We start from the raw sequence: 22,734 nt of genomic DNA on the forward strand, positions 1-22,734 counted from the left end.
TCAGCCTTGAGAACTCCCTGCCTGCCTCTGAAGGTCCAGCTGTATATCCTCCCAGGGTCAGAAGTTCACAGCCTGCTGGGATAGCCTCTGGCTCACCTTGCACATCCTCAACCACCACATGGTCCTCTCTCTCAGCGACCTGAGAGACCATGCCCAGCAGCAGTGCATCCACGTCTTCAGCACTTTGTAGGTTGGGGTGCTTAAGGAGTGGGGAGAAGAGAGACGAGGCTAATGGGACCAGAGGTTGGGCAGCCTGGTTCCCTGTGCCACATCTGCCGCATCCTTGAGCCTGCCATGTTCTTTGCTCTGGAGAACATTTCTCAACCTCAGGGTTAATTCCTCGCTCAGGGTAAATGATATCCCCACCCAAAGGTGACGTGTTGGAGCACAGAGGATTTATAAACATTTATTGTCTCTTCGGAGATTTGACAGTATGATTGGCAAGGGCACCAGAGCATCTAGACGCTCGTTTTTGCTCTGTGATCCTGGAAATGCCATAGGACCTGTCTGAACTTTTTACTAGAAGAGAGACCCAGGCTAGGGGTGTATATACTCCAGGGTCCAGCAATTGTCTGGGAGGGATAACATGGCTGAGTGCTCCAAAATCTCCAGGGACCCAGTGTTGTCAAGGGAGAAGAGATACACTAGAAGAACAGTAAAAATGTGGAGCCACGCCTGACACACAGTTTCCTCCCCCTCTTACCCCCCAGTCTCTCATACAGAGCCCTTAGGTGAGGATAAGGGACTGGCTTTTGACCGCAAGCCAAGCTTTTCCCTTCACTCCAGCCCATCCAAGCTGTCTACTTCAGCCCTATTGTCCAGTTCTCCACACACTCAGACATATACACATACAACACACACACATACATAAACACACACACACACACACACACACACACACACACACACACACACACTACGTGTCTCCAACCCTGACCTCTCGGCTCCAGTAGCTGTTGCAGACCCGGAGAGCTCCAGAGAAACTTGCGTTGTGATTGGCAATTCCCTGGAAGTGGCAACTGGAGTTCCTAAAATGCAAGGATCAAGAGTGGTTACTGAGGCCACAGGGTCCTACTGTCAAGTATTAGGTCATCTTTTGTCAGATTTCAGCCAGGAGTCCCAGGCCTTCCTCATTTGCTGTGTAACCAAGGCACCTGTTAGAAGGGTCCTACCTCCCATCTGACCAAACGTCTGAAAATTCTATCCACATCCTCTCTATGTGGATAAGAACACACACACACACACACACACACACACACACACACACAGAGAGAGAGAGAGAGAGAGAGAGAGAGAGAGAGAGAGAGAGAGAGAGAGAGAGAGAGAGAGAGAGACTAGCAGTCTCACACACAGGGATCCTTTGGTAGCCACTGGAGACTGGTTCTAGGACCCTGATAAATAGTAAAACCACTGATGCATCCGCATATGTTCTTTATGTAAAATGGCATAATATTTGCCTATAATCTATGCCACCAGCCCATACAGTTTAAGTAATCTCTGCGTCTTCGGATATATGTCTGTGCACACATTCATGAGTGATATAGGTGCAGGTGCATGTGTGGGTTTGCATGTATGTGTGTACGCATACATGTAGAGTCTAAAGGTTATTCTCAGATGTCAATCCTTGGAAGTTTTCTACCTTGGCTTGTTTGTTTGTTTGTTTGTTTGTTTGTTTTGAGGGTCTCTTATTGGGATCTGGGACTTAAAATTTAGGCTGGGCTGACAAACCAGCCAGCCCAAGGGATCTACCTGTCTCTGCCTTCTAAGCATTGGAATCACAAGCCTGCGTCACCATATCTGTCTTTTTACAGGGTTCTAGAGATTGAACTCTTGAACTAGGGTCCTTGTGCTTGAGTGCCAGGCACTTTATCCACTGAGCTATCTCCCAGACCCCACATCCTTATGACACTTAGTATAACAACACAAATGCTATCTAAACAGTCATTAGATTTTGTTATTTCAGGAAGAATGATCCTAAACCATCTACATTATCAATAAAGAGGGAATTTTTCCAGGTACTTAAAATCTGAGGTTGATTGAGTAGATATGGAGCCTGACATATAAGGGCTTACTGTCTGTAGAACACACACACACATCATTATATATATATATATATATATATATATATATATATATATATATATATAGTTACTTATAAATATGTGTACTATCTTTTTTAGAGAGGGTCTCAAGTAGCCCAGGCTGGCCTTTAATTCTTCGTGTAGCAGAGGATAACCTTGAACTCCTGTTCCTCTGACTCCATCTCTTAAGTGCTGGGATTAGAGACGACAAACATGAGCTTCTTCTTTTCTTTCTTTCTTTAAGTTTTTCTGCTTTGTGCACACTGCTTTGCTGAGTGCAAGGCCTTCTCTCACATCCGCGTCCTCAGCAAGCGGGACCACTTGAGAGACATGAGGCATTGCGACCAACTATATGCACACGTTTTCTTGTTGCTGTTTTTGAGACAGGGTTCCCCTGTGCGGACTTGGCTCTCCTAGAACTCTGTAGACCAGGCTGGCCTCAAACTCAGTGATCTGGCTGTCTCTGCCTCCTAGGTGCCAGGATTTAAGGTGTGCACCACCACTGCCCAGCTATGCACACATTTTAAAAAGAACATAGACATATTTCTATTGATTAGGCAAGCGTGTGCTTCTGTAATCAAGCTACATGGGAGGCAATGGCAGGAGGATCCTGGCAAGCTCCTGGCCAACCAGAGCCACATAGTCCTGTCTTGATAAAGCAGTGGCCAAACACATACAAACAAAGCATATGATCATGGACTACAGACAACCAGCACCATGCACAATGATCAATTAAACACACACACACACACACACACACACACACTTTTCTTGTTCCTCCATTTTCACCATATTCTCTAGAAACTAGCTGCTTCAAACTAATATATATATATATATATATATATATATATATATATATATATATTAATACAATCCTGTCCTGAGGGCTCCTGGAGGCAGATTTTTATCAATCATAGGTCCAAACGCAAACTTGTGAGCTTCCTTTCCTACCTCATGTAGACCCCAGGGGGCACCATGGTGGAGAAGAACTGCTCAGAGGCCACCACAAACTCTGGGGAGATGCTGGGGTCCAGAAATGGACGGTATCCTGACGTAAAAGGAGAAGTGGACACATTACGGCTTTAAATCCACCCTACCACCCTTTCTCTAAGGGATACTTTGCAATTTCTCAGCCCTCCTCTCTCCATCCCTCACCTGCATACTCTGGGGGAGTTTGCTTCAGGAAGCTGGGCAGCCACTCATACATGGCAATGTTCTGAGGATAAAGAGATAAAAAGTCACGTGTGTAAGACTGAGCCAGGCAAGAAGCTGAGGCCAGGGAAGGCTCATATGTCCATCAAGGCCGATCCTGGGGGGGGGGGGGGGGGGGGGGAGCAAAAGCATCAGGAGCTAAGTTTGTCAAAGAATATACTGAGGAAAGGAAGATGCTATGTAATGATCAAACCGAAAATTATCTGTCATAAACCGAGCTTTGCCTCTGTCATGGACAGCAGTAGTTTCCCTAGACATTAGCCTTCCCCAAAGAGGGGCCCTCCTGGAAAGGAGCACATCGGGAAGCAGCCTTGTCCCAGACTAGGGAAGCTTTGCCCAGGAAGCAGAGTCTCCTTGGACCCTGCATACAGGTCAGCACGGGGCGGGCATCATGACTCACCTGGTAGGTGGCAATGACCCTCTTGCGAGCATGCTGGAACAGCTCCTCATCCCCCCAGTGAGGGTGCTCCTGTGCCAGCCTCCTAGCACACAGGTTGTGGTAGCGAAACCACAGCAGGCCCAGGGCCTGCAGGAAGGGGTCCCTGTTCCCGTGCTGGGCCCCGAAGGCTGCATCCATGTGGGGAAGCAGGACAGGAGATGGACAACAGCATGAGTCAGGGGAGCCCACACCCACAGGCAGACCCCCTTCTCCAGTAGGGTCCCCCAGCAGCCTGGGGCTTCCAACCCTGCCCCTCCTGCTGGGATTCCCGCAGGCTCACCATACAGCCCCTGGGGACCACCCTGCCCCGTGGCGGGGTCTGGTGCCATCCACATGAGCAGAGAGTTTTGGGAGTTCCTCGGGAAGGCAGGGTCAGGCCCTGAAGCCAGCTGTCCTCCAGAGAAGCTCCTCAGTGCATCACTCCAGGAGTGAGAGGAGCCATAGATGGCGCTGCCATCCATCCAGCCGGTCACCTGGTTGGTCTGTGGGGGATGTGCTGGTGAGCAGGGTCAGGGGGGCCAGGAAGGTAGCCCGAGGTTAGGAGAGAGCCTCACCCTACCCAGGCTTCCCAGCTAGACCCCAGGCCTCCAGCAAGTCCAGCAGCAGACTGCCTTTTGCCTGCCTGCCCTCCTGCCTTTAGCTGCCTGGCCTCACCAGGTCCCGGGGGTTGCTGGGGCTTTGTCCAGTCTTGGGGTCCCAGCGGCTCCTCTGAAAGGGTAGTACCACGTCTCCGGTCTTTTGGGGGTCAAAGACAGGATCCCCACGAGGGATGTGGATGTTGAGGAACTCTGCGGGACATCCTGGCGTTTCCACACTGACCAGGTCGGAGAGCACGTGGTAACCTGCCCAGAACACAGGCGGGATTGCTAGGCCAGCCGAGGGCCATGCTCTCCCCTGCCTCAGGTATGGAGGGAGTCCTTCAACCAACTCGAAGCTTCAGAACAGTCATCTCCTATTATGGGCAAGTCCAAGCCCTGACCTCCACATCCCCTCCCAATTCTGTCTCCCCTGGCTGGCCTGTGCCTACACCTGCTCTAAGATGTTGTCATTGTCAGTTTGGCATTCTCCTTGGTAACTGGGAGGTGTTCAGAGATGACGCTTCAGCAGGCAGAGTTGTCAGCACCAGCTCCAACATGCAGCTGGGAGCCTCCCTTGCGGCCTGCAGCCAAGCAGGAAGTCACATGGGATCCAGCATGGGTGCCCGACTCGGCCAGCAGGAGCCATCGTTGCTACAGGACCAGGCCTTTGTCACTAAGCTGATGGCACCCTACCACCCTAATATTCCTCTCTTTGCTGTAGCCACAACCCTTCTCTCGGCCTGTTCTAGGAGCAGCAGGGTCCCAGGGACAGTCTCCCACAGTCTGTACCTCAGCCCTTGCCCCAAATGGAGGAATTCCCTTCTCCTTCCCTCCATAGCCTCTTCCAGCACAAGGAAGACCCATGTCCCTGCCAAAGGTCACTTCAGCATGGGTCCTCCCTGCATCTGCCTTACTCTTACCCTTTTTAATGGCTTCCTCTTCTATCTCTCATCCTCACCTTTGATCCTCCATCACATCTTTTCTCATCCCCCTCCCGACTCCTTAGACGCGGAGGTATCCAACTGAGCCCTACCGGCTACGTTCCTCCAGAGACTGAGGTTCTCACCAAAGAAGACACCCAGGACTGTACGGTTCCGAAGAGAGGGCTGCCCTGCTGGACCTCTCATGACCATGTTGCTAAGGTGTCGGGGGTTAGGGAGATGGGGTTCTCTTAAGGGCTGGTACACGCCATCTGCGTAGCTGGCTGGAACAAGGCGCTGTAGCCGAGAACCTGGCATAGGAGAGGTAAAGACAAGGATGGATTTCAATTGTGTGTGCAAGCATGTGTGCATCTCTCTGTCTGTGAATGTGAGTGCATGTGCCTGCAGAGATCAGAGGCATCAGAACCCACAGACCTTGAGTTGCAAATGATGGGAGCTTTTGGAAAGAGGTGCTGGGATCTGAACTCAGGTCTCCTGAAAGAGTAGCAAGTACTCTTGGTTACTTAGCAACCGTTCTACTCCAGGGAGCATTTTTGACCTCTTCTCTCTGCCTTCCTTCCATTCCTTGAACCCTAAGGTCTTAGATACTGGCAGCCTTTGGGGAGTGATACTTGCCAACCCTGACTCTCCCCTGGCGGGTACCACCCTGGCCCTTGAGCTGACTTCACCCTTGCCTACCTTTGCTGCCCCATCTGTGCTCCATAAGGTTGTTATACCATCCATCAAGTCGCTGTACTTCCCAAGAAATGGAGTTCTGAGCGCCTGTGTGAAAATAAAGGGAAAGAGGCAGCTGGGCAGGCGCATGCAGAAGAGACCAAGCAGGAGCAACCATGGGGAACGGCTTCTGTGGTTGTGATACTTGAAAGAGCAGAAGGAGGGGGAAGGATAGAAGGAGGGAAAAGGACAAAGTGCTTTCTACACTCAAGCCTACTCTCTAAGCCACCCAGTGCCTGCTGACAAATGGCCTCGGTGGAGAGGGAGGACAGGGGCAACCCAGCAGAAGATGCACAAGCTTGGGCTCTCCTCACACTTCAAGTCCTTGGGAGAGACGCCAGAACAAATATCATCCCCAGCCCTCAAATGCAACAAGGAACAAGAGCCAGCCACACCCTATTACCTGGGGAGGACAAGTCATTCTGTGACCCATCACTGGACCAGGGAATGTGAAGGGGGGCTTGGCTCTTTCCCACTGAGCAAAGCCCCAAGGCAGGGGTGTGCTGCTGCTCCTCTGGTCCTCCTCCCAGTTTCTTGGGTGAGACCAAGGACTAATCTGGCAAATGACCTTGCTCCTTCCTCCTTCAGGACATCTTGTCCCTCGTTTCATCACTGGTCTTTTAAAGGTTTATTTATTTCATGGGTATGGGTGTTTTGCCTGTGTGTATGACTGTATACCTCATGCATGCCTGATGTCCATAGGAGCCAGGGAAAGATGGGAAAGATTCCTTTGAATCTGGAGTTAGTGGCAGTGGTGAGCTGCTATGTCTATACTGGGAATTGAACCCAAGTCCTTTGGACAGCTAGTGCTCTTAACTGCAGAGCCTCCTCTCCAACCCTAATTCTTGTTTATGATGCTACTGGAAAGTCCAGAGCCCGGCGTGGTGGCGCACGCCTTTAATCCCAGCACTTGGGAGGCAGAGGCAGGTGGATCTTTGTGAGTTTGAGACCTGCCTAGTCTACAAGTGAGTCCAGGACAGCCAAGGCTACACAAAGAAACTCTGTTTCAAAAAAAAAAAAAAAAAACCTCACAGCCCAGGAAGGAACACTGAGCTGTTGGCAGGGGTGGGAGTGGGGGAGGAGACTGAGGAAGCAGGACAAGAAGGCAGAGTCTAGAATCTTCTTGATCAGTAGGTCAGGTGACCAGCCAGACCCCACACACACACAACACACACACACACACACACACACACACACACACACGCACGCACGCACACACGCACACACTCCACTGCCGCCGCCGCCACCACCACCACCACCACCAGCTAGAAGACTTCTCTGTTCACCTAAGAGAACAGCAGAAAGGGCTCTAACAGAAAAAAGGAGTCGCCCCCTCTGATTGTCCTTAGATCAAAGACTGGATTTTCAAGCTGTGGGTGCTGTGTACACTCTCACTTGCACACACATGTGCGCACACTGACACATCAGGAAAGAAAATGACTTGAGCTCTGATATTTGAATCTGGCTAAGGACCTGTGACAGTAGGACAGACACACACACACATACAAGACCTCTAAAGTAAGATGAGCTGGTAGTTGGCCAAGGAAGGGCCTTTTGGGAGAGAGTGCATCTTAGGGATAAGAGGCATGACCTGGGAGAGAAAAATGAAGCCCCAGAAAGGGAGAGTAGTGGAGAGAACAAGTGTAGGGTCCAAATCGCTATCTTGCCATCGGTAGCCATGATGCAAACGACTTTCAAGATTTGCTCGTGTTTGCTTGTTTCGAGACAGTCTCAAGTAGCCCAGGCTGACCTTGAGCTCGCTATGTACCAGAGGATGACCTTAAATTATTGATCCTCTTGCCTCTGCTGTCATAGCAAGTGTGTGTCACCACACCAGGACAGACCTGCTCTTTTAAACCTAACTTGTAATGTCATGTGTCCACTTCCTTCTTCAGAGCACTACTGGGAAACGCCACAGATTCTCAAAGCTCTCAGACTTCCAAGTCTGGAATTGCTGTGGGTCATATCATGTTCTGATGCGGGTATTTTATTTTGTGCTTTTTAAAATTTTCAGCACCGAGAATACACCCCAGGGCCTCATATGTGCTTTAGTGGATGTTCTACCACTGAGTTATTTCCTCTGCCCCAGATAATTTTATTTTAAAAACACTGGTGAGTCCTTTTTAGCTTTGGAGTTCAATTTTACCCCCAAGATGCTATGTTGCCTTATTGTTTACTCAGTCTTTCCTGTTTCAAGTCAGAACTTACCTTATAAAGGAGGATAGAAGACAGAGGAGAGAGAAAGGGCCCCATACCAGAAGAAATCACTTTCATTCTATTATCTGTCCATTTGTTCATCAGCTAGAAACAAGCACCTGGCATGTGCAGGGTATCATATCTTCTGGATGATACAGAAATGATACACGACACATGTTTGGAGAAGCCCAGGGGACATTGCTCCCTCTGGCCCTATGCAACCTCCTTCTCCTCTCTATACTCACCCAAAGAGGTCAATGTCCCAACCAGGAGGATCCAGGCCAGAGCTGGGTGGAAGCCCATGAAGAAAACAGTAACGAGGGGCTAGGTGTTGGAATACTTCAAAACAGAGACCTAGAAAAACAGAGAATAGAAGAATGAGCCCCCCGCTATTCCAGAGGAGGAGGGTGAGGCCTTTGCAGGGCCCCTACGAATCAAGGCTGTGGAGTTGGGCCCACCACGTTGCTTGAGTAGTTAAAAACAAACAAACAAAAAAACAAGAGAAAGTCCGGCGTGGTGATGCACGCCTTTAATTCCAGCACTTGCGGGGAGGCAGAGGCAGACGCTTTGGTGTGAGTTTGAGGCCAGCCAGGTCTGCAAAGCGAGTCCAGGACAGCCAAGGCTAACACAGAGAGACCCTGTCTTGAAAAAAAAACACCCAAAAAACAAACAAACAAACAAAAACCCTAAGAGAACAAGAGACTCCCTCTCTCTGAAGGTCCCTCATTCATTCAACAAATAACTGATGTATGTGTACAGAACTGATCTAGGCTCTGGAGAGTAAGTGATGAACAAAACAGAGCCACCCTTGCCCTTATGAACGTTAGTTTCTGAGTATTCCTTGAGCACCCTTGCGTTGGCCCAGCTGCGGCCCACACAGTCTGCTCTACTACCAGAGTCTGGCTTGGGAAGAGGGAGCTGAGAGACGCAGGCTGAGATCTCAGGTCTGCTGCCTGAGCTCTGTGGGACTTGAGGTAACCCATGTTTTTTCTGACCCAGCCCTTGTGGTCCACTTCTAGCCATGGCGGTGAATGTGCTTGAGCTGTTCGCTCCCCGGCACAATGCATCAGAATCTGACATGTGAGGGTGAGATTGAACTGAAGCCAACAGCCTGACAGGTGCAAATGTGAACTCCACACAGGCATGACTCCCCGCCGTGAGGAGACTCAAGAGGATGCCTCTCCAGCTGCTGCAATGTCTCAGCCCTGCTTTCCTTCCTTCCACAGGCCCACAAACCCGCGTAGGACAACAGGGAAACAGAGGCAGCAGGAGACTCAAGCTGGGACCCCCTCTGGCAAAAATGTCACTGAAGATATCCTAAAGACAGCCTGAAGATCGGAGGTTGGATGGTGAAAGTCATGTGCTCAGGGAAAACCCGGGCTCCTGAGTGGGCTATCCAGTCAAAGGAGAGAACCCAGGAAGTGACCTCATCCCTCTCTATCTCCTACTAGACAAATGAAAAAGACCACAGCCGGCCAAGGTCCCCAAGTCACTATTCCATCTATCCCGGGGTTCTTCCAGGAGTGGCCACGGGTAGTGTCTGAAGAGCTGGAGGCTCTGGAGAGTTGAGTTTCCCTATTCCCCTCCCACTCAAGTCTTCAGGAACCTGGACCCCTCAAATGTGGCTTTCAGGTCAGCCTGTGGGGGCAAACTAGAAAGGAGAGCGGCCATGCTAATAACCTCTCTGTGGGTAGGTAGCCCTTAACAATTTACACAGACATTTGGTTGTGGGGACTTCCCAAACCATCTGGACGTGAAGGCACAACTGCAGGGCAACGAAGCCCCAGGCAGTGGCAGAATCAGGGAAAGTACAAGCCTGCCTGCCTACCTGGGTTTTGCTCCACATGGCCATCCCCGGCACCCCCGCCCTGCCCCCCACCCCCCGCAGATCAAAGTCTTAGAATAGTGATTATGTTCGCCCTGGGGTGGGAATAAGATGAGTTAAGGCCACAGAGATTGCAATCTGAAGACTGAAGAGCACGGAGTAACGCCTGTGTTCTGAAGACCAACAAAGTCTCCCCTTGGCATGATGTGCTGGTGCCAAGAAACCCTCCAGGCTCAAACAAACTAGGTCACTCAACATTCTCAGGACCAGACGACCCTGGTTTTTCAAAACCTCCGTGTGCTGAGCTCATGCCTTAGCTGGGTTCTTTTCAGCCTCGGGGGGGGGGGGGGAAAGATTAGAGGTCCATGAGGCTACAATTCCTGTTCCGCAGAAAAGGAGGCCCACCAGTGAGTGCTCCTTTCCTCCCCGCTGTCGCGTCCCCTGGAGCTCCCTCCCTCTGAGCACCCTCTCTCACGAACCCTGGAGAAACGCTGTGGGATCTGACCTTAGCCTCTGGTCGCCCCAGCTTGGGACTGCAGATTGGCTCCGGCCTGGCACCTGGTTCGTAGTAGCCCGCTCGGTTCTGGCTGCTTCTCTAGTTCTGAGTCGGGGCGGGCGGGGCTCAGGGGTGAAGAGCGGACTGCGCGTCCCAGCTCTGGGGCGGGGCACAGTAGGGCGTGATAGAGGCCGGCGCGGGGACCCGCCGGGAGGCTCTCAGGGGACCAGAGCGTGAAAGGTGAGACTGTGTAGGATGCAGGGCTGCGGTGTCGTCTAGGGTTCAGGAAGTGTGGCCGTTTGGGAGGCAGGAAGGGCAAGCTCCCTCCGCAAGTTGGAGGGGCCTGAGGAAGAGGGTAGAAGACAAAGAGGGTACAGGGCAGGAGAGCTGTCCCCAGATCCTTGCCACACGGTCGGGGTCAGGGCTCTAAAGCAAAGATAATCACCCAACATCCAACCACAGATCAGATCTGGCGCCAAAGCAAGGTATCCATCTGTCCCCCAAGCCTGTAAGTCTGGGTACCAGGGTTCCTGGTGGGACCTCTCAGGTCTCGCCATCTCTAGGTTTCATTATAGCTGTCCGGGGTGCAGGCACGGGTAGAGAATAGTGGGGGTCGGGGGGATGTCTCCGGGGTGGAGGCAGAGTTCACAGGCGCTGGAGCACTGTCCTAACACGCCAGTCGGTCCCCTAGCCGAGGGCGTGGTGCCAAGGTCAAGAAAGTTGGAATGATTTGAAATGGAAAGCGGGGAAGACACTAGGCCGGGTTTGTGAGGTCACAACCTGGTGTGCAGTTAAGTTAGAAGAATGGAGAGTTGGAAGAGACTCTGGACGGGACAAAGCGCATGGTTTTGGTGACAGGACCTCAACGTCTGGATCCAGTTCCGGCCCTATCCCCACGACCAGGAGCGTTGTGAGTTCCCAAAGGAAGAGACGATCATCAGCGCCAGGTGCCACGCACACAGTATCTGAAAGAGAGGAAGAGAGGGAACCAGGGATCGCGCGTGGGTCCGGAGTCTCCGCAGTTTCCCAGCGATCAGACCTTGAAGTGCTGCTACTCCTGTACCAACCCCTAGGGGCGCACTTCTTGAGTCTACACAAACCCAACTCAGCTCAAGTGGGGATTTGCGAAGGAGAAAGTTTGCCAAGAAATTAAGACAAGGAAGGAGAACTTCTTAAGGCTACAACAGTCACAAGATTTGACGACACTGAAACTTTATTTCTCTTAACTGGAGTCTGGGTAAGTTGAATTGCTCAGTTCCCCATCCCTGAGCCCGTTAGCGCCCATCACTGAGGAACCCCACCCCCCACCCGCACCACGACCCCTCACCACACACACACACACACACACACACACACACACACACACACACACACACACATCTCTACCTTCCTTAGGAAGGAGGACTAGGTTAGGTGTTCCGGAAAAGGACTCCCTTTAGCCAGCCAGAGCTGTAAACTTTAACGGGCTTTACTTAGCCATGAATCACACACATCAGAGTGCTGGACAAATTAGGCACGCCACCTAAGCTGCCTTCATAGGGAGCTAGCAGTCCTCACTCTGCGGGTTCCCATTTCATCTTGTTACAGGTAAGAGCTAGGTAACTCCATCCGAAATACTACTGAACGCGGGGCAAAGCCTTTTAGTACTTAAAGGCGGCCCTCCAGGCCAAACTCCAAAGTGGAGGAATTGGCTCTTCTCAGTGAGAAAGCGCCCGATTTATCACCGGGGCCCCTATGAAAAACTATAGGTGTCCGTGTTGCTAAGCATGACAAAGTCGGGTTGCTCCCTTCGTCCGTCTGTGGTTTTAAGTTGGTAGGTGTGTGGTTGACTGTCTTGTGGCTGCTTATGCTCATCAGTCTGAAACGCATGCGTATGCCAGTCATGGTGGTGAGCCCAGGGACTGGGGTAAAGTAGCATTGATGTGAGATCCTGCTAGATTAGAACCAATTCTACCGCCGGACTCCACTTGTCAAAGCCTGAGAGGGAGAGACAGTCCCGTGAGAAACGCAGGCTTTGGTGGAAAAGCAGATTTCCTGCCGCTTTTCTTATTGCAGTTCATCTCCTCCTGCTGAGGCCCTGTTAGCATAATAATGAAGCCAAATTAGTATCAGTCGTGAAAATTCAGCCTCACTACGCCAGGCAGTGTAGGGTAAGGAATAGCTAAGTCGTGAAAAACCAACTATTAAAGGAAGAGACAAAGCAAGACCAACTGTGTTCACCAGCTCTCCTTTGCTCTGGTCGTCCTTAATCTATCTTTTGGGAGAACTGGAAATAAGTGAACAATGTCCTTTCAGTACTTGAGACACACACACACACACACACACACACACACACACACACACAGCCTTTTGTTGGTGTTTCTTTGACACATCATGTTGTTAATAGAGATGAGGCATGCTCACAAAACTTTTTATAGCCTCTCATTAAAATAAGCACAGGGAATACTAGGAATATGTGATCCTGACCAAGACGCATTAAGTTATGTTGCAAATACCTGTGGCTGCAATTCAAACATGTAATGTGGGTTCTCCTTTCATTTTTTCACATTTATTTTGAGTGTGGCGTGTGAGTGTATGTGCGTGTATGTGTGATGTGTGTGCATATGTGAGTGTGTGTATGTGTGTGCGTGTGTGTATGTGTGAGTGTGTGTGTGTGTGCGCGCACATGCATGGCTGCATTTTATGGCATGAGTGTGGACATCAGAAAACAACTTTTAGAAATCAGTTCCCTCCTTCCTCCATGTAGCTTCTAGGGATCAAACTCAGGTTTTTAGGCTTGGCACAAGCAGCCTCATTCACTGAGCCGTCTTACTGGCCCTAGTACAAGTTCTTTCTACTAACAATCTTTTTTTTAAATAATAACACATTTTTATTGAAAATTAAAAATAATTCATATTACATCTCATTTTCTATCCCATCCCATGCATCCTCCCATTCCTCCCTCCTTCCCACTTTCACCCCAATCCCCCTTCCCTATGACTGTGGCTGTGGGGGACCTCCTCCCCCTGAATATGGTGCTAGGGTATCAAGTCTTTTCTTGGTAGTCCGCTATCCTTCCTCCGAGTGCCATTGGGCCTCCTCAACAAAGGGACATGGCCAAATATGGGGCACCAGAGATCCTGTGAAAGTCAGTCCCCAGTCTCCACTTAACTGTGGAGAATGTTCTGTCCCTTGGCTAGATCTGGGTAGGGGTTTGATGATGACTGCACGTTTTGTCCATGGTTGGTGCCTTAGATCAAGCAGAACCCCTGGGCTCAGATCTACCCATCATAATGTTCTTCTTGTAGGTTTCTAGGACCCTCTGGGTCCCCCTACTTGCCTATCCCCTATATTTTCCTCATCTAGAGTCTCAATAGGATGTCCTCACCTCTATCCCCGTTTCCTGATAGGTGCAGACTTTCATGGGACCTGTCCCTTGGGCTAGTGTCCAGTAATAAGTGAGTATATACCATTTGAGTCTTTCTGCTTCTGGGTTAGCTCACTCATTATGATCATTTCTAGTTCAATTCACTTGTCCACAAATTTTGGAAAATCCTTGTTTTTAATAGCTGAGTTCTACTAACAATCTTGCTTTATTTTAATCCATGTCTTCTTCCTTCCTCTCCTTTCCCCTCCCTTCCCTTCCCTATCACCACCATCACCATCATTATTATTATGTAGCCTTGCATTGCCTGGACCTTGCTGTGTAGAGCAAGCTAGCCTCCAACTCAAAAAAAAAAAATCTGCCTGCCTTTTCCTCTCAAGTGCTGGGATTAAAGGAATGCACCACCATGCCCGGTTATTTAACGGAGACCTAAGGTGTTCTACTTTGTATAGCCTTTCTTCCTATATAAACTTTCTTAGAAATATAAATTTCAGTTTGGGTGTCATAAATAAAAAAAAATTCGCTATAACAAAAAAAAACTTATGTTTTATAATAAATGTCACTAGGCCAGCAGAACAGCACATTTGGAAGAGGCACTTGCTGACTATGCCTGACAAGCCGAGTTCAAGCCTCAGAACCCACATAAGGATGGGAGGGGAGAAACAGCTCCACAAAGATGTCCTCTCGCTTCCACATGCATGCCGTGGGAAGTACACACACACACACACACACACACACACACACACACACACTCACACACACACACACACACACTCACATGTGCACACACATTGAGGAGACAAATGCACAAGTAACTATAAACATTTAAAATAAAATGTTACTATTAATTACGTTGTTTAAAAAACCAGTTCCGGCCGGGTGTGGTGACACACACCTTTAATCCTAGCACTCGGGAGGCAGAGGCAGGCGGATCGCTGTGAGTTCGAGGCCAGCCTGGTCTACAAAGTGAGTCCAGGACAGCCAAGGCTAACACAGAGAGACCCTGTCTCAAAAAACCAAAAACCAAAAACAAAACAAAAAAAAAACAGTTTCTTTTCAATTAAAAAAACCAACTGTGTGTATGAGTGTTTGCAGGCATATATGCCAGTGTACCAAGTACATGACTGGTGCCTGCAAAGGCCAGAAGAGGGCATTAGATCCTCTTGAACTAGAGTTACCAGTTGTGGTTGTTGGGAATTGAACCTAGGTCCTCTGCAAGATCAGCGAGTGTTCTTAGTTAACCTTGGAGACGTCATCTTACCAGCCACTCAAAATAACAGTCCCTTAGCTCTACATTTCCAGCTAAGGTATGCTTCCTGTTCAACTAAATAGAGACATTTATGTTTGCGTCCTTACAATTCTTGGAGAGTCTAGCTATTGGAAGAGGGTTTCCAGACAGGTTTGTCGGTTGGTTGGTTGGTTGCTTTTGAGATTATTAAATGTACTAAATATCGACCAGGTTCATCAGACAACTTCCTTCTCCCTGCAGCTTTTAGCATTGTATCAGCTAATGTGAGGGCACAGTGTGGATACTGAGCGGGCATAGCTCCCTCTTGTGTGAAGACTCAGGAAGAGATGGCGGCAGAAAGAATTCATTTATATTCATTAATTCCATCCAGAGTTTGATTAGACTACACTACATGCAGATGATGCAAGGATGGGAAGATTAAATCTCTGCCCTCAAGGAGACTCTGCCTAAAAGGGAGAGAAATGTTCAAAGAGATGGGGTGCAGTAATTATTGCGATTATGGAAACATGCTCAAAACACAATGGAAGTGGTGGAGTGGGGAACCTTCCCATTGGCCCGATAGCAGTAGAGGGAACTTCACAGCAAAGGCAAAGTGGGCTGAGATTGGAAGTGAGAAAAGGCATTTGTCAGGGGTAGAACATTGCGGAGAGAGTAAATAGCACAGGCAAAGGCAGGAAGCTTGGGAAAGCTCGTCAGCCATGGGGGGAGGGGGAGGGGCATGGGGCACTGCTCAGGAAGCACGTGGGGTGTGATAGGAGGAAAATTAGATTTTACCCAGGGCAGAGAAGTGAAATGATCGCAGTTGTTCATTAGAAAAATTATTCTTGCACCAGGCAAGAAGAGAGAGTGAAGCTAAAATAGGCAGAGGCAGCAGAGAAGGCAACTGATGAATAATTTCAAGAAATGCATGGCGCAGGGGTGTGAGATGGTCCTGGTTCTGGCATCTTTGATTAATGGGTGGTAGTGAGGCAAAAAAAAAGAAGAAAGAAAAAAGAAAAGAAAATAGAATAAAGGCAGAGTGGCAGAGAATTCCATTTGGAGTCTGTTAAATTTGAGAAGCCAAAGGAACATCGAAGTGGAAAGATTCATGAGGCAATTGGTCCTTCTGAGTTTGGGGCTCAGGGAGACTTCTAAGAACTTTAAACCATGGTAAGATGAGATTACGTGTTATTTTGCTTTGATTTTGAAAGAGGGTCTTACCATATAGCTAGCCTGGAACAATCAGTCCTCTTGTCTTACCATATAGCTCAGGCTAGCCCGGAACTCTCAGTTCTCTTGCCTCATCTCTTCAGTGATGGGATTACGAGGTGCATCACCATGCCTGGCTATCCAGGGAAACCTTGAATGACACTAAGGGAAGAGAATCAAGATTCCTGAGCAGCATGTTTGAGAGAGAGGAAGGGGAGGAGCCTATGTGTGTGGGGGCACAGTAGTAGGAAACCCAAGAAAACATGATGCTGTGGAATCAAAGAGTAAGTTTCAAGGAAGAAGATATGTTCTGAAGTATCACATACCACAAGTTAAAACAGCTTCTGAAAAGCGAGGCTTTCCTTTCAGGTTATTTAGTGAGGTGATGCTAAAGATAAGGATGCAGAAAAGTTAGGTTACAACGGGTCAAGGAGACTAGGAATAGATAAAGATGTGGAAACACCAACACAGGCTGTTCCTTCAAAAATCCTAGCTGTGAGGAGGAGAGGGTAGGGCCAGACAGTGGGAGTGCGGAGATCAAGAAAGTGTCTTCCGTTTGTGATCTGAGTTGGGAGACACTTGACTCTACGCTTGGGGAAAGGGATGACAAGCCATAAGAGCATGAAGGTGGCTGGTGAGGTGGTGGTAGAGAAGGCAGTGGCGGGAAGAGCCTCAGAGGATCTGTAAAGCTGGAGAAAAGATGAGTATTTCTCTGAGATGGAAGAGTTGAGCACTTAAGAAACAAAACAGCCAGGTGCGGTGGCGCATGCACGCCTTTAATCCCAGCACTCAGAGAAGCAGAGGCAGGTGGATCACTGTAAGTTTGAGGCCAGCCTGGTCTACAAAGCGAGACCAGGACAGCCCAGGCTATTACACAGAGAAACCCTGTCTCAAAAAAAACCAAAAAAAAGAAAGAAAGAAAAAGGGAGAGAGGAGGAGAAGGAGGAGGAGGAGGAGGAGGAAACAAAATTTTCACGTTAAAAACTGAAGCTGCAGCCATATGACTTGCCCAAAAGACAGGATTAAAAGCTAAACTGCGTGTCTCACTGTCTCTTTGCTTGATGCCATATTATTCCCTATTTATACTTTTTATACCCAGTCTCATTCCATCTTCATTCCATCTTTACCCTCTGAAGTATACGTTATTATGTTGGTTTTTCAGTAAGACTAGATAGAGGTGAAGCTGCAAAAGAGAGAGGCAGAATTCAAACCCTCTGGAGCTGTGTGACCCCAGGACTGCTGCTTTACCTCCCCACTTAGGAAGCCTCCCCTCTACTTCAGATTAAGTCAGGGGTCCTCCTGAGAATGCAGTACACATCACACTTAGAAGAATAAACAGAACTGGGACAGTGATTCTCGGTTTTGGGAGTTTTTTTTTTCACCCCTGATTTTGTTATCTCTGAGAGTGGGCTGCATTTTACCACAATGGCTGCTATAGTTTAATTGGCAGCACTTTCTTTCTCCGTGATCTGTGAAACAGTCTTGCAATTAATTCTGTCTAAAGACTGATGAAGTGACCACATCTCATTTTACTAACATCCTGTGTCTGAAGGGACAGACAAGAGTCAAATAAGATGAGCCAGGCAACAGGGGGAGAAGAACAGAGCCAGTGTTTGAGTTGAGACGCCCTGTAGGGATACGAGTGGAAGACAAGGGCCCTATGCTGCACAGAATGGTAGAACGTGTGGCCTCAGCACTGTGCTTGATGGAATGTTTATTCTGGTTGTTCTGGAATCACCAGTCCTGGGAGCCAGGCTGCTTAAGAGGCTGGGCAGTGCTGGGCCTAGAGATCAGGCCCCTGTTGATGTGGTTGGAGTGTACACTTAGCAAATTTTTGGCCTTTGTTCCTCTGCAGACTGATGAAGAAAGGCCATCATCTCATAATCTGTTCCATCTCCTACCCTTCTGGTTTTGTTTGATAGTAAATACAGCTGTTTTTATGTTCTGTGATCTGCTTGTGCTAGAGCCTAGGGGAAACAAAAGAGAGTTCTTCCCCACTCCCCACCCCCTTCGGATATTCCCAGAAGAAACAAAAAAGGGCCCAAGGGAGATGATGGCTCTGATTGCGAGGGCTGAGAGGTTAGGAAGGGCGCACAGGGCAGCAGAGATGCTTCCCAAGACCCTGAGTCTGTCCCAGCCAAAGGATGAGACGGATGGTTGAAGGGCAGCGGAATGGCAGTAAACATAGTGAAGACCGGAAGGCGTCAACCGTATGGGCTTCGGAAACACACCTGGCTTGGTTTATTCTTTGAAGCACCCCCCCCCAACACCTGTCGTTGCAGCACCAGCACCCCTCCACACCCCCTACCAAAATGGCGGCTCTTGGACACACCCTGCCCTTCTACACTGGCCCCAAGCCAAGCTTTCCAATGGACACTACTTTGGCTATTATTATCACCATCTTCCTGACTGCACTGGTCACCTTCATCATCATCCTGCCTGGCATCCGTGGGAAGACGGTAAGAAACAACCCCCCCCCCCCCGCCCTGCAGACTCCAGCCCCAGAGAGACTTCAGCTTCAAGAGTGAGGAGGGGGGTCCAGACTCTGTCTAGACACAGACTCAGGGGAGGAACCCCAATGCTGAGCTCTCTAGTGCAGAGATCCCCACTCACTGAGCCAACAGATGGAGCATGATTTTGGGCCAGACGCGCTGATCTTCACTGGCCAAATAGGCTCAGCTGTAGAGTTCCCACCTCACTCCATTGTAGGAAGAGGAGGGGCTAACTTAAAGGAAAGGCTATGCTCACTAAACCCACCCACTCTGACTCAGAGACTGTTCTGGCTGCTCCGGGTGGTGACCAGCTTATTCATCGGGGCTGTGATCCTGGGTGAGTGCCAAATGCCACAGACTCGGGGCAGCTGTCTCTGTCTTGTGGCCTGCCTCTCTTCTTTTTGTTTCTCTATAGCAGCCATTGATTCTTGGGGTGGCTTCCGGATTCAGCCCATACATTTTTCTCACTATGGTTTTAGTCCCTGACTTGTCCTGGCCCTGAGAGTGTGGGCCAGGGAAGCCCTGCAGGATGCATCTTCGCAATCTTCCTGACATTTCTATTTGGGTCATAACGAATGCTGGCAGGAGGAATCTTGGGGGAGGGGTGTTGCTTGTTTGGCTTCGTCGATTAGGGAAATGGAAAAAACAGATTTTTTTTTTTTTTTAGTTTTTAATTGAAGTTGTCTGTGTTTGCCCATGATGGTTTATGTTAATGCTTTCTTACCCAGCTACAAAAGTGACTGTCCCTAAATGGACTAGAAGGGGTAACCAGAGTGCAAACATGGAAAATTTTAGGTTCCTGCCCCTTTCTCCATCCCACAATAGTGGCTGACAGACTTAGTACAAGCCAGACACGGGCTAGTGAACGGGTACGCAGCTATGACAAGTTCAGACATGGAGCCTTTGTAGCTCTCCTTCTGACTAACCCAGTAATGCCCAGCCCTTCCTGAGCTGCAACTCCCCAATCCCAGCTGTGAATTTCAGTTCTGAGTGGTCTGTGGGCCAAGTCAACACCAACACAACATACAAAGCCTTCAGTCCCAAGTGGGTCCGCGTGGACGTGGGACTGCAGATTGGGCTTGGAGGCGTCAACATCACACTCACAGGTGAGGTGTTTATGTGGGAGGGAGAGGGAGGGTGCGCTGGGGGTGGGGTGGGGTGGGGTACAGAACAGCCTGTCTGGCACTGGAGCTTGGAGGAAGTGTAGATGTTGAGGGGATGGCGGGAAGGGAAATGGGGAGCTGTGTTCTCTGTCAGCTGCCAGCTCTTGGCCTTCTGCCTGGTGTAGACGGACCCTCCAACCCAAGGTGAATGGCCCCATCCGGTCCTTGACTTCCTCCTCAGCAAGCTGCCCTGTTCCTCAGGGACCCCAGTGGAACAGCTGAATGAAACCATCCGCTACAACGAGGCCTTCATGTGGCGCCTGGGCGAGAGTTATGCCGAAGAGTATGCAAAGGCACTGGAGAAGGGCCTTCCAGACCCGGTGCTGTACCTGGCTGAGAAGTTCGCCCCGCGGAGCCCATGTGGCCTGTACAACCAGTACCGCCTGGCAGGACACTATGCGTCAGCCATGCTGTGGTGAGCATGGATACGGCACAAGCCAGACTCTACTGGCCTAAACTCAACAGAGTTTGCTAGCCACCTGGTGTCCACCCAAGGGAAATCCTGAGTGGGAGGAGCTGGCATCAGTAACCTCAGTTCTCAGTTGGGAAGCCCACAGGCAAGATTGCCCCCTTCGCAATTTGGGAAACCCTCTCTGCCTGGGCCCTCCAATCCTCTCCAGCAGGTAGCGGTGCCCGGGCCGGGTCCTCACACTGCATCTCGGTTCTCTAGGGTGGCGTTCCTCTGCTGGCTACTGGCCAACGTGATGCTGTCTATGCCGGTCCTGGTTTACGGTGGCCACATGCTGCTGGCTACTGGCCTTTTCCAGCTCTTGGCGTTGCTCTTCTTCTCTATGACCACGTCACTCATATCACCATGTCCCCTGCGCTTGGGTACTGCCGTGCTGTACACTCACCATGGGCCTGCTTTCTGGATCACGTTGGCCACAGGTGAAGCCGTCCACTAAAGGGAGAGGCTCGGGATGGAGATGAAGGGCTATGATGTTGGTGGGGTGGACGGTCTGCTTCTAAAGGTCAAGACGGCTGCCTCCCTTTTTTTTTTTTAATTATTTATTATTATATATACGATGTCTGCCTGCATATACACCCGCAGACCAGAAGAGGGCATCAGATTACATTATAGACTGTTCTGAGCCACCATGTGGTTGCTGGGAATTGAACTCAGGTCCTCTGGAGGAGCAGACAGTGAGTGCTCTTAACCACTGAGCCATCTCTCCAGGCCCTGAGCCCTATCTTTCTTAACTCCCCCATCTTCTGGCTTTCTCTCTCCGACGTCATTTCTTCTCCCCATCAATGCTCTCTTCCCTGTACCTTCTCTGTCACGCTCATTGTCACGCTCTCTTTACACAAGTCCTCCAAATCTTCCAGTTGTGTGTCCCCTCCTGCACCCCCTAACCACATTCTCATGTCTTGTCCTAGAGCCCCTGCTCGCCCTCACCTCACACTACCCCCAAATGCCCTAAACCAGCCTGTTCCTACTGCTTCATCTCCTACCACGCTCTGTCTACTCACCCATGTCACCTCCATGTCCCCTTTCCTTCCCATTTGTCCCTATTTTCTGTCTGTAACCTTCTCTCTCTTCATCTCCCTCAGTTTGGGGTATGAAAACTCAGGACAGCAGAGCCCCAAGCCAGCTCTATGAATTCCAGTTACTCTAAGATGGGACCCAGACCTCCCTCAGAGTTCCCCTGGTGCTCTTAGATGATCTTGGAATGACTTACTAGGACTAAGGCAAGACCCGTGTCACCTTCATCCTCAGGAATGCTGTGTATTCTGCTTGGCCTGGTCATGGCAGTGGCCCACAGGATGCAACCTCACAGACTGAAGGCTTTCTTCAACCAGAGTTCAGAGGACCCAACGCTGGAGTGGGGCTCTGAGGAAGGGGGACTCTTGAGCCCCCGCTACCGGTCCATGGCCGAGAGTCTGGAGACCCAGGACATACCCATGTCAGAGGCGTCCTCCGAGTCACGTGTTAAGGGAAAGCACCTCGAGTCTGACTGTGCCCTGTAATGCTTCTCTACCGGCAGCCACCTGAATTTCCAGAGTGACTCCAGACCTCATTGGAGCACCCGTAAGATCACCAGAACTGCCCAGGAAGTGGGTTCAGGTTGCATCAGATACCTAGCTCCTATGGGTAGATGCGATAGAATAAAGAGACACAACCTTCTAATGCCAGAAATAAATGAGCAAAAGTCCCAAGGCTCAAAGCCAGACATGTGCATAAAGTCTGTTCTTACAGCAAGAACAACACAGGGACGGCTCTCATTTCAGCACAGCAACCACCTTCTTGGATGCTTTGCCTCTTCTTCTTCTTCTTCTTCTTCTTCTTCCTCTTCTTCTTCTTCTTTGGTTTTTTTGAGACAGGGCTTCTCTGTGTATTCTTAGCTCTCCTGGACTCACTTTGTGTACCAGGCTGGCCTCTAACTCACAGCGATATGCCTGCCTCTGCCTCCCGAGTGCTGGGATTAAAGGCGTGCGCCACCACGCCCGGCTCTGCTTTGCCTCTTCAAGGTGCCAACCTCACTCATAACAAAGACATTGGGCACCAAGTGCCATCAGCACCCATATCTGGCCCCTTCCTTTCCTTCTGTTCCGTTTACAGCTTGTGTCTGCGCAGAGAACAAACATCTTGTTCGAGTTCTAACATTAACTGATTGTGTCACACGTTCTCTTTAACCTTCAGTTCCCAAGTATGCTACTTAAGATGGTAGGGTTTGGGGGAGGGGGAACATTTTAAAGAAATCTCAGGGTATATATAATGTGTATGAATATTTTGCCTGCATGTATGGTTGTGTATTACTTGCATGCAGTGTCTGTGGTGGCCACGAGAGGGCGTTG

At 49.8% G+C, this 22,734-nt stretch overlaps 2 protein-coding genes across 12 annotated transcripts in view; one reads left to right on the forward strand and one right to left on the reverse strand.

The window, feature by feature from the left end:
• The window catches only part of DUOX1 (dual oxidase 1), a 35,317-nt gene extending 24,696 nt beyond the window's left edge, over positions 1-10,621 (reverse strand). Inside the window, exons 1-11 of one of the 3 annotated variants that reach the window (XM_084776903.1) lie at positions 10,492-10,621; positions 8,407-8,515; positions 5,930-6,013; positions 5,377-5,541; positions 4,387-4,574; positions 4,013-4,214; positions 3,694-3,860; positions 3,237-3,297; positions 3,033-3,129; positions 938-1,028; positions 97-199 (exon numbers count right to left, since the gene is read on the reverse strand). In XM_084776903.1, the coding sequence (XP_084633029.1) occupies positions 97-199; positions 938-1,028; positions 3,033-3,129; positions 3,237-3,297; positions 3,694-3,860; positions 4,013-4,214; positions 4,387-4,574; positions 5,377-5,541; positions 5,930-6,013; positions 8,407-8,464 (1,216 nt within the window). In that variant the 5' untranslated portion in view covers positions 8,465-8,515; positions 10,492-10,621. Of the gene's footprint in view, positions 1-96; positions 200-937; positions 1,029-3,032; positions 3,130-3,236; positions 3,298-3,693; positions 3,861-4,012; positions 4,215-4,386; positions 4,575-5,343; positions 5,542-5,929; positions 6,014-8,406; positions 8,516-10,491 lie in introns of all 3 variants that reach the window. The other 2 variants (XM_084776902.1, XM_084776904.1) reach the window with 2 other exon arrangements.
• Positions 10,622-10,627: 6 nt separating this feature from the next.
• DUOX2 (dual oxidase 2) overlaps positions 10,628-22,734 on the forward strand; it is a 36,593-nt gene continuing 24,486 nt past the window's right edge. The window contains exons 1-9 of one of the 9 annotated variants that reach the window (XM_084776914.1): positions 10,658-10,722; positions 11,341-11,429; positions 11,556-11,719; positions 18,566-18,742; positions 19,055-19,112; positions 19,747-19,881; positions 20,140-20,353; positions 20,609-20,826; positions 21,656-22,237. In XM_084776914.1, the coding sequence (XP_084633040.1) occupies positions 18,596-18,742; positions 19,055-19,112; positions 19,747-19,881; positions 20,140-20,353; positions 20,609-20,826; positions 21,656-21,906 (1,023 nt within the window). In that variant the 5' untranslated portion in view covers positions 10,658-10,722; positions 11,341-11,429; positions 11,556-11,719; positions 18,566-18,595 and the 3' untranslated portion in view covers positions 21,907-22,237. The other 8 variants (XM_084776913.1, XM_084776909.1, XM_084776912.1 and 5 more) reach the window with 8 other exon arrangements.

Source organism: Acomys minous (genome assembly GCF_964271855.1).
Source record: "Acomys minous genome assembly, chromosome: 3".
In the NCBI taxonomy this organism is placed as follows: domain Eukaryota; kingdom Metazoa; phylum Chordata; class Mammalia; order Rodentia; family Muridae; genus Acomys; species Acomys minous.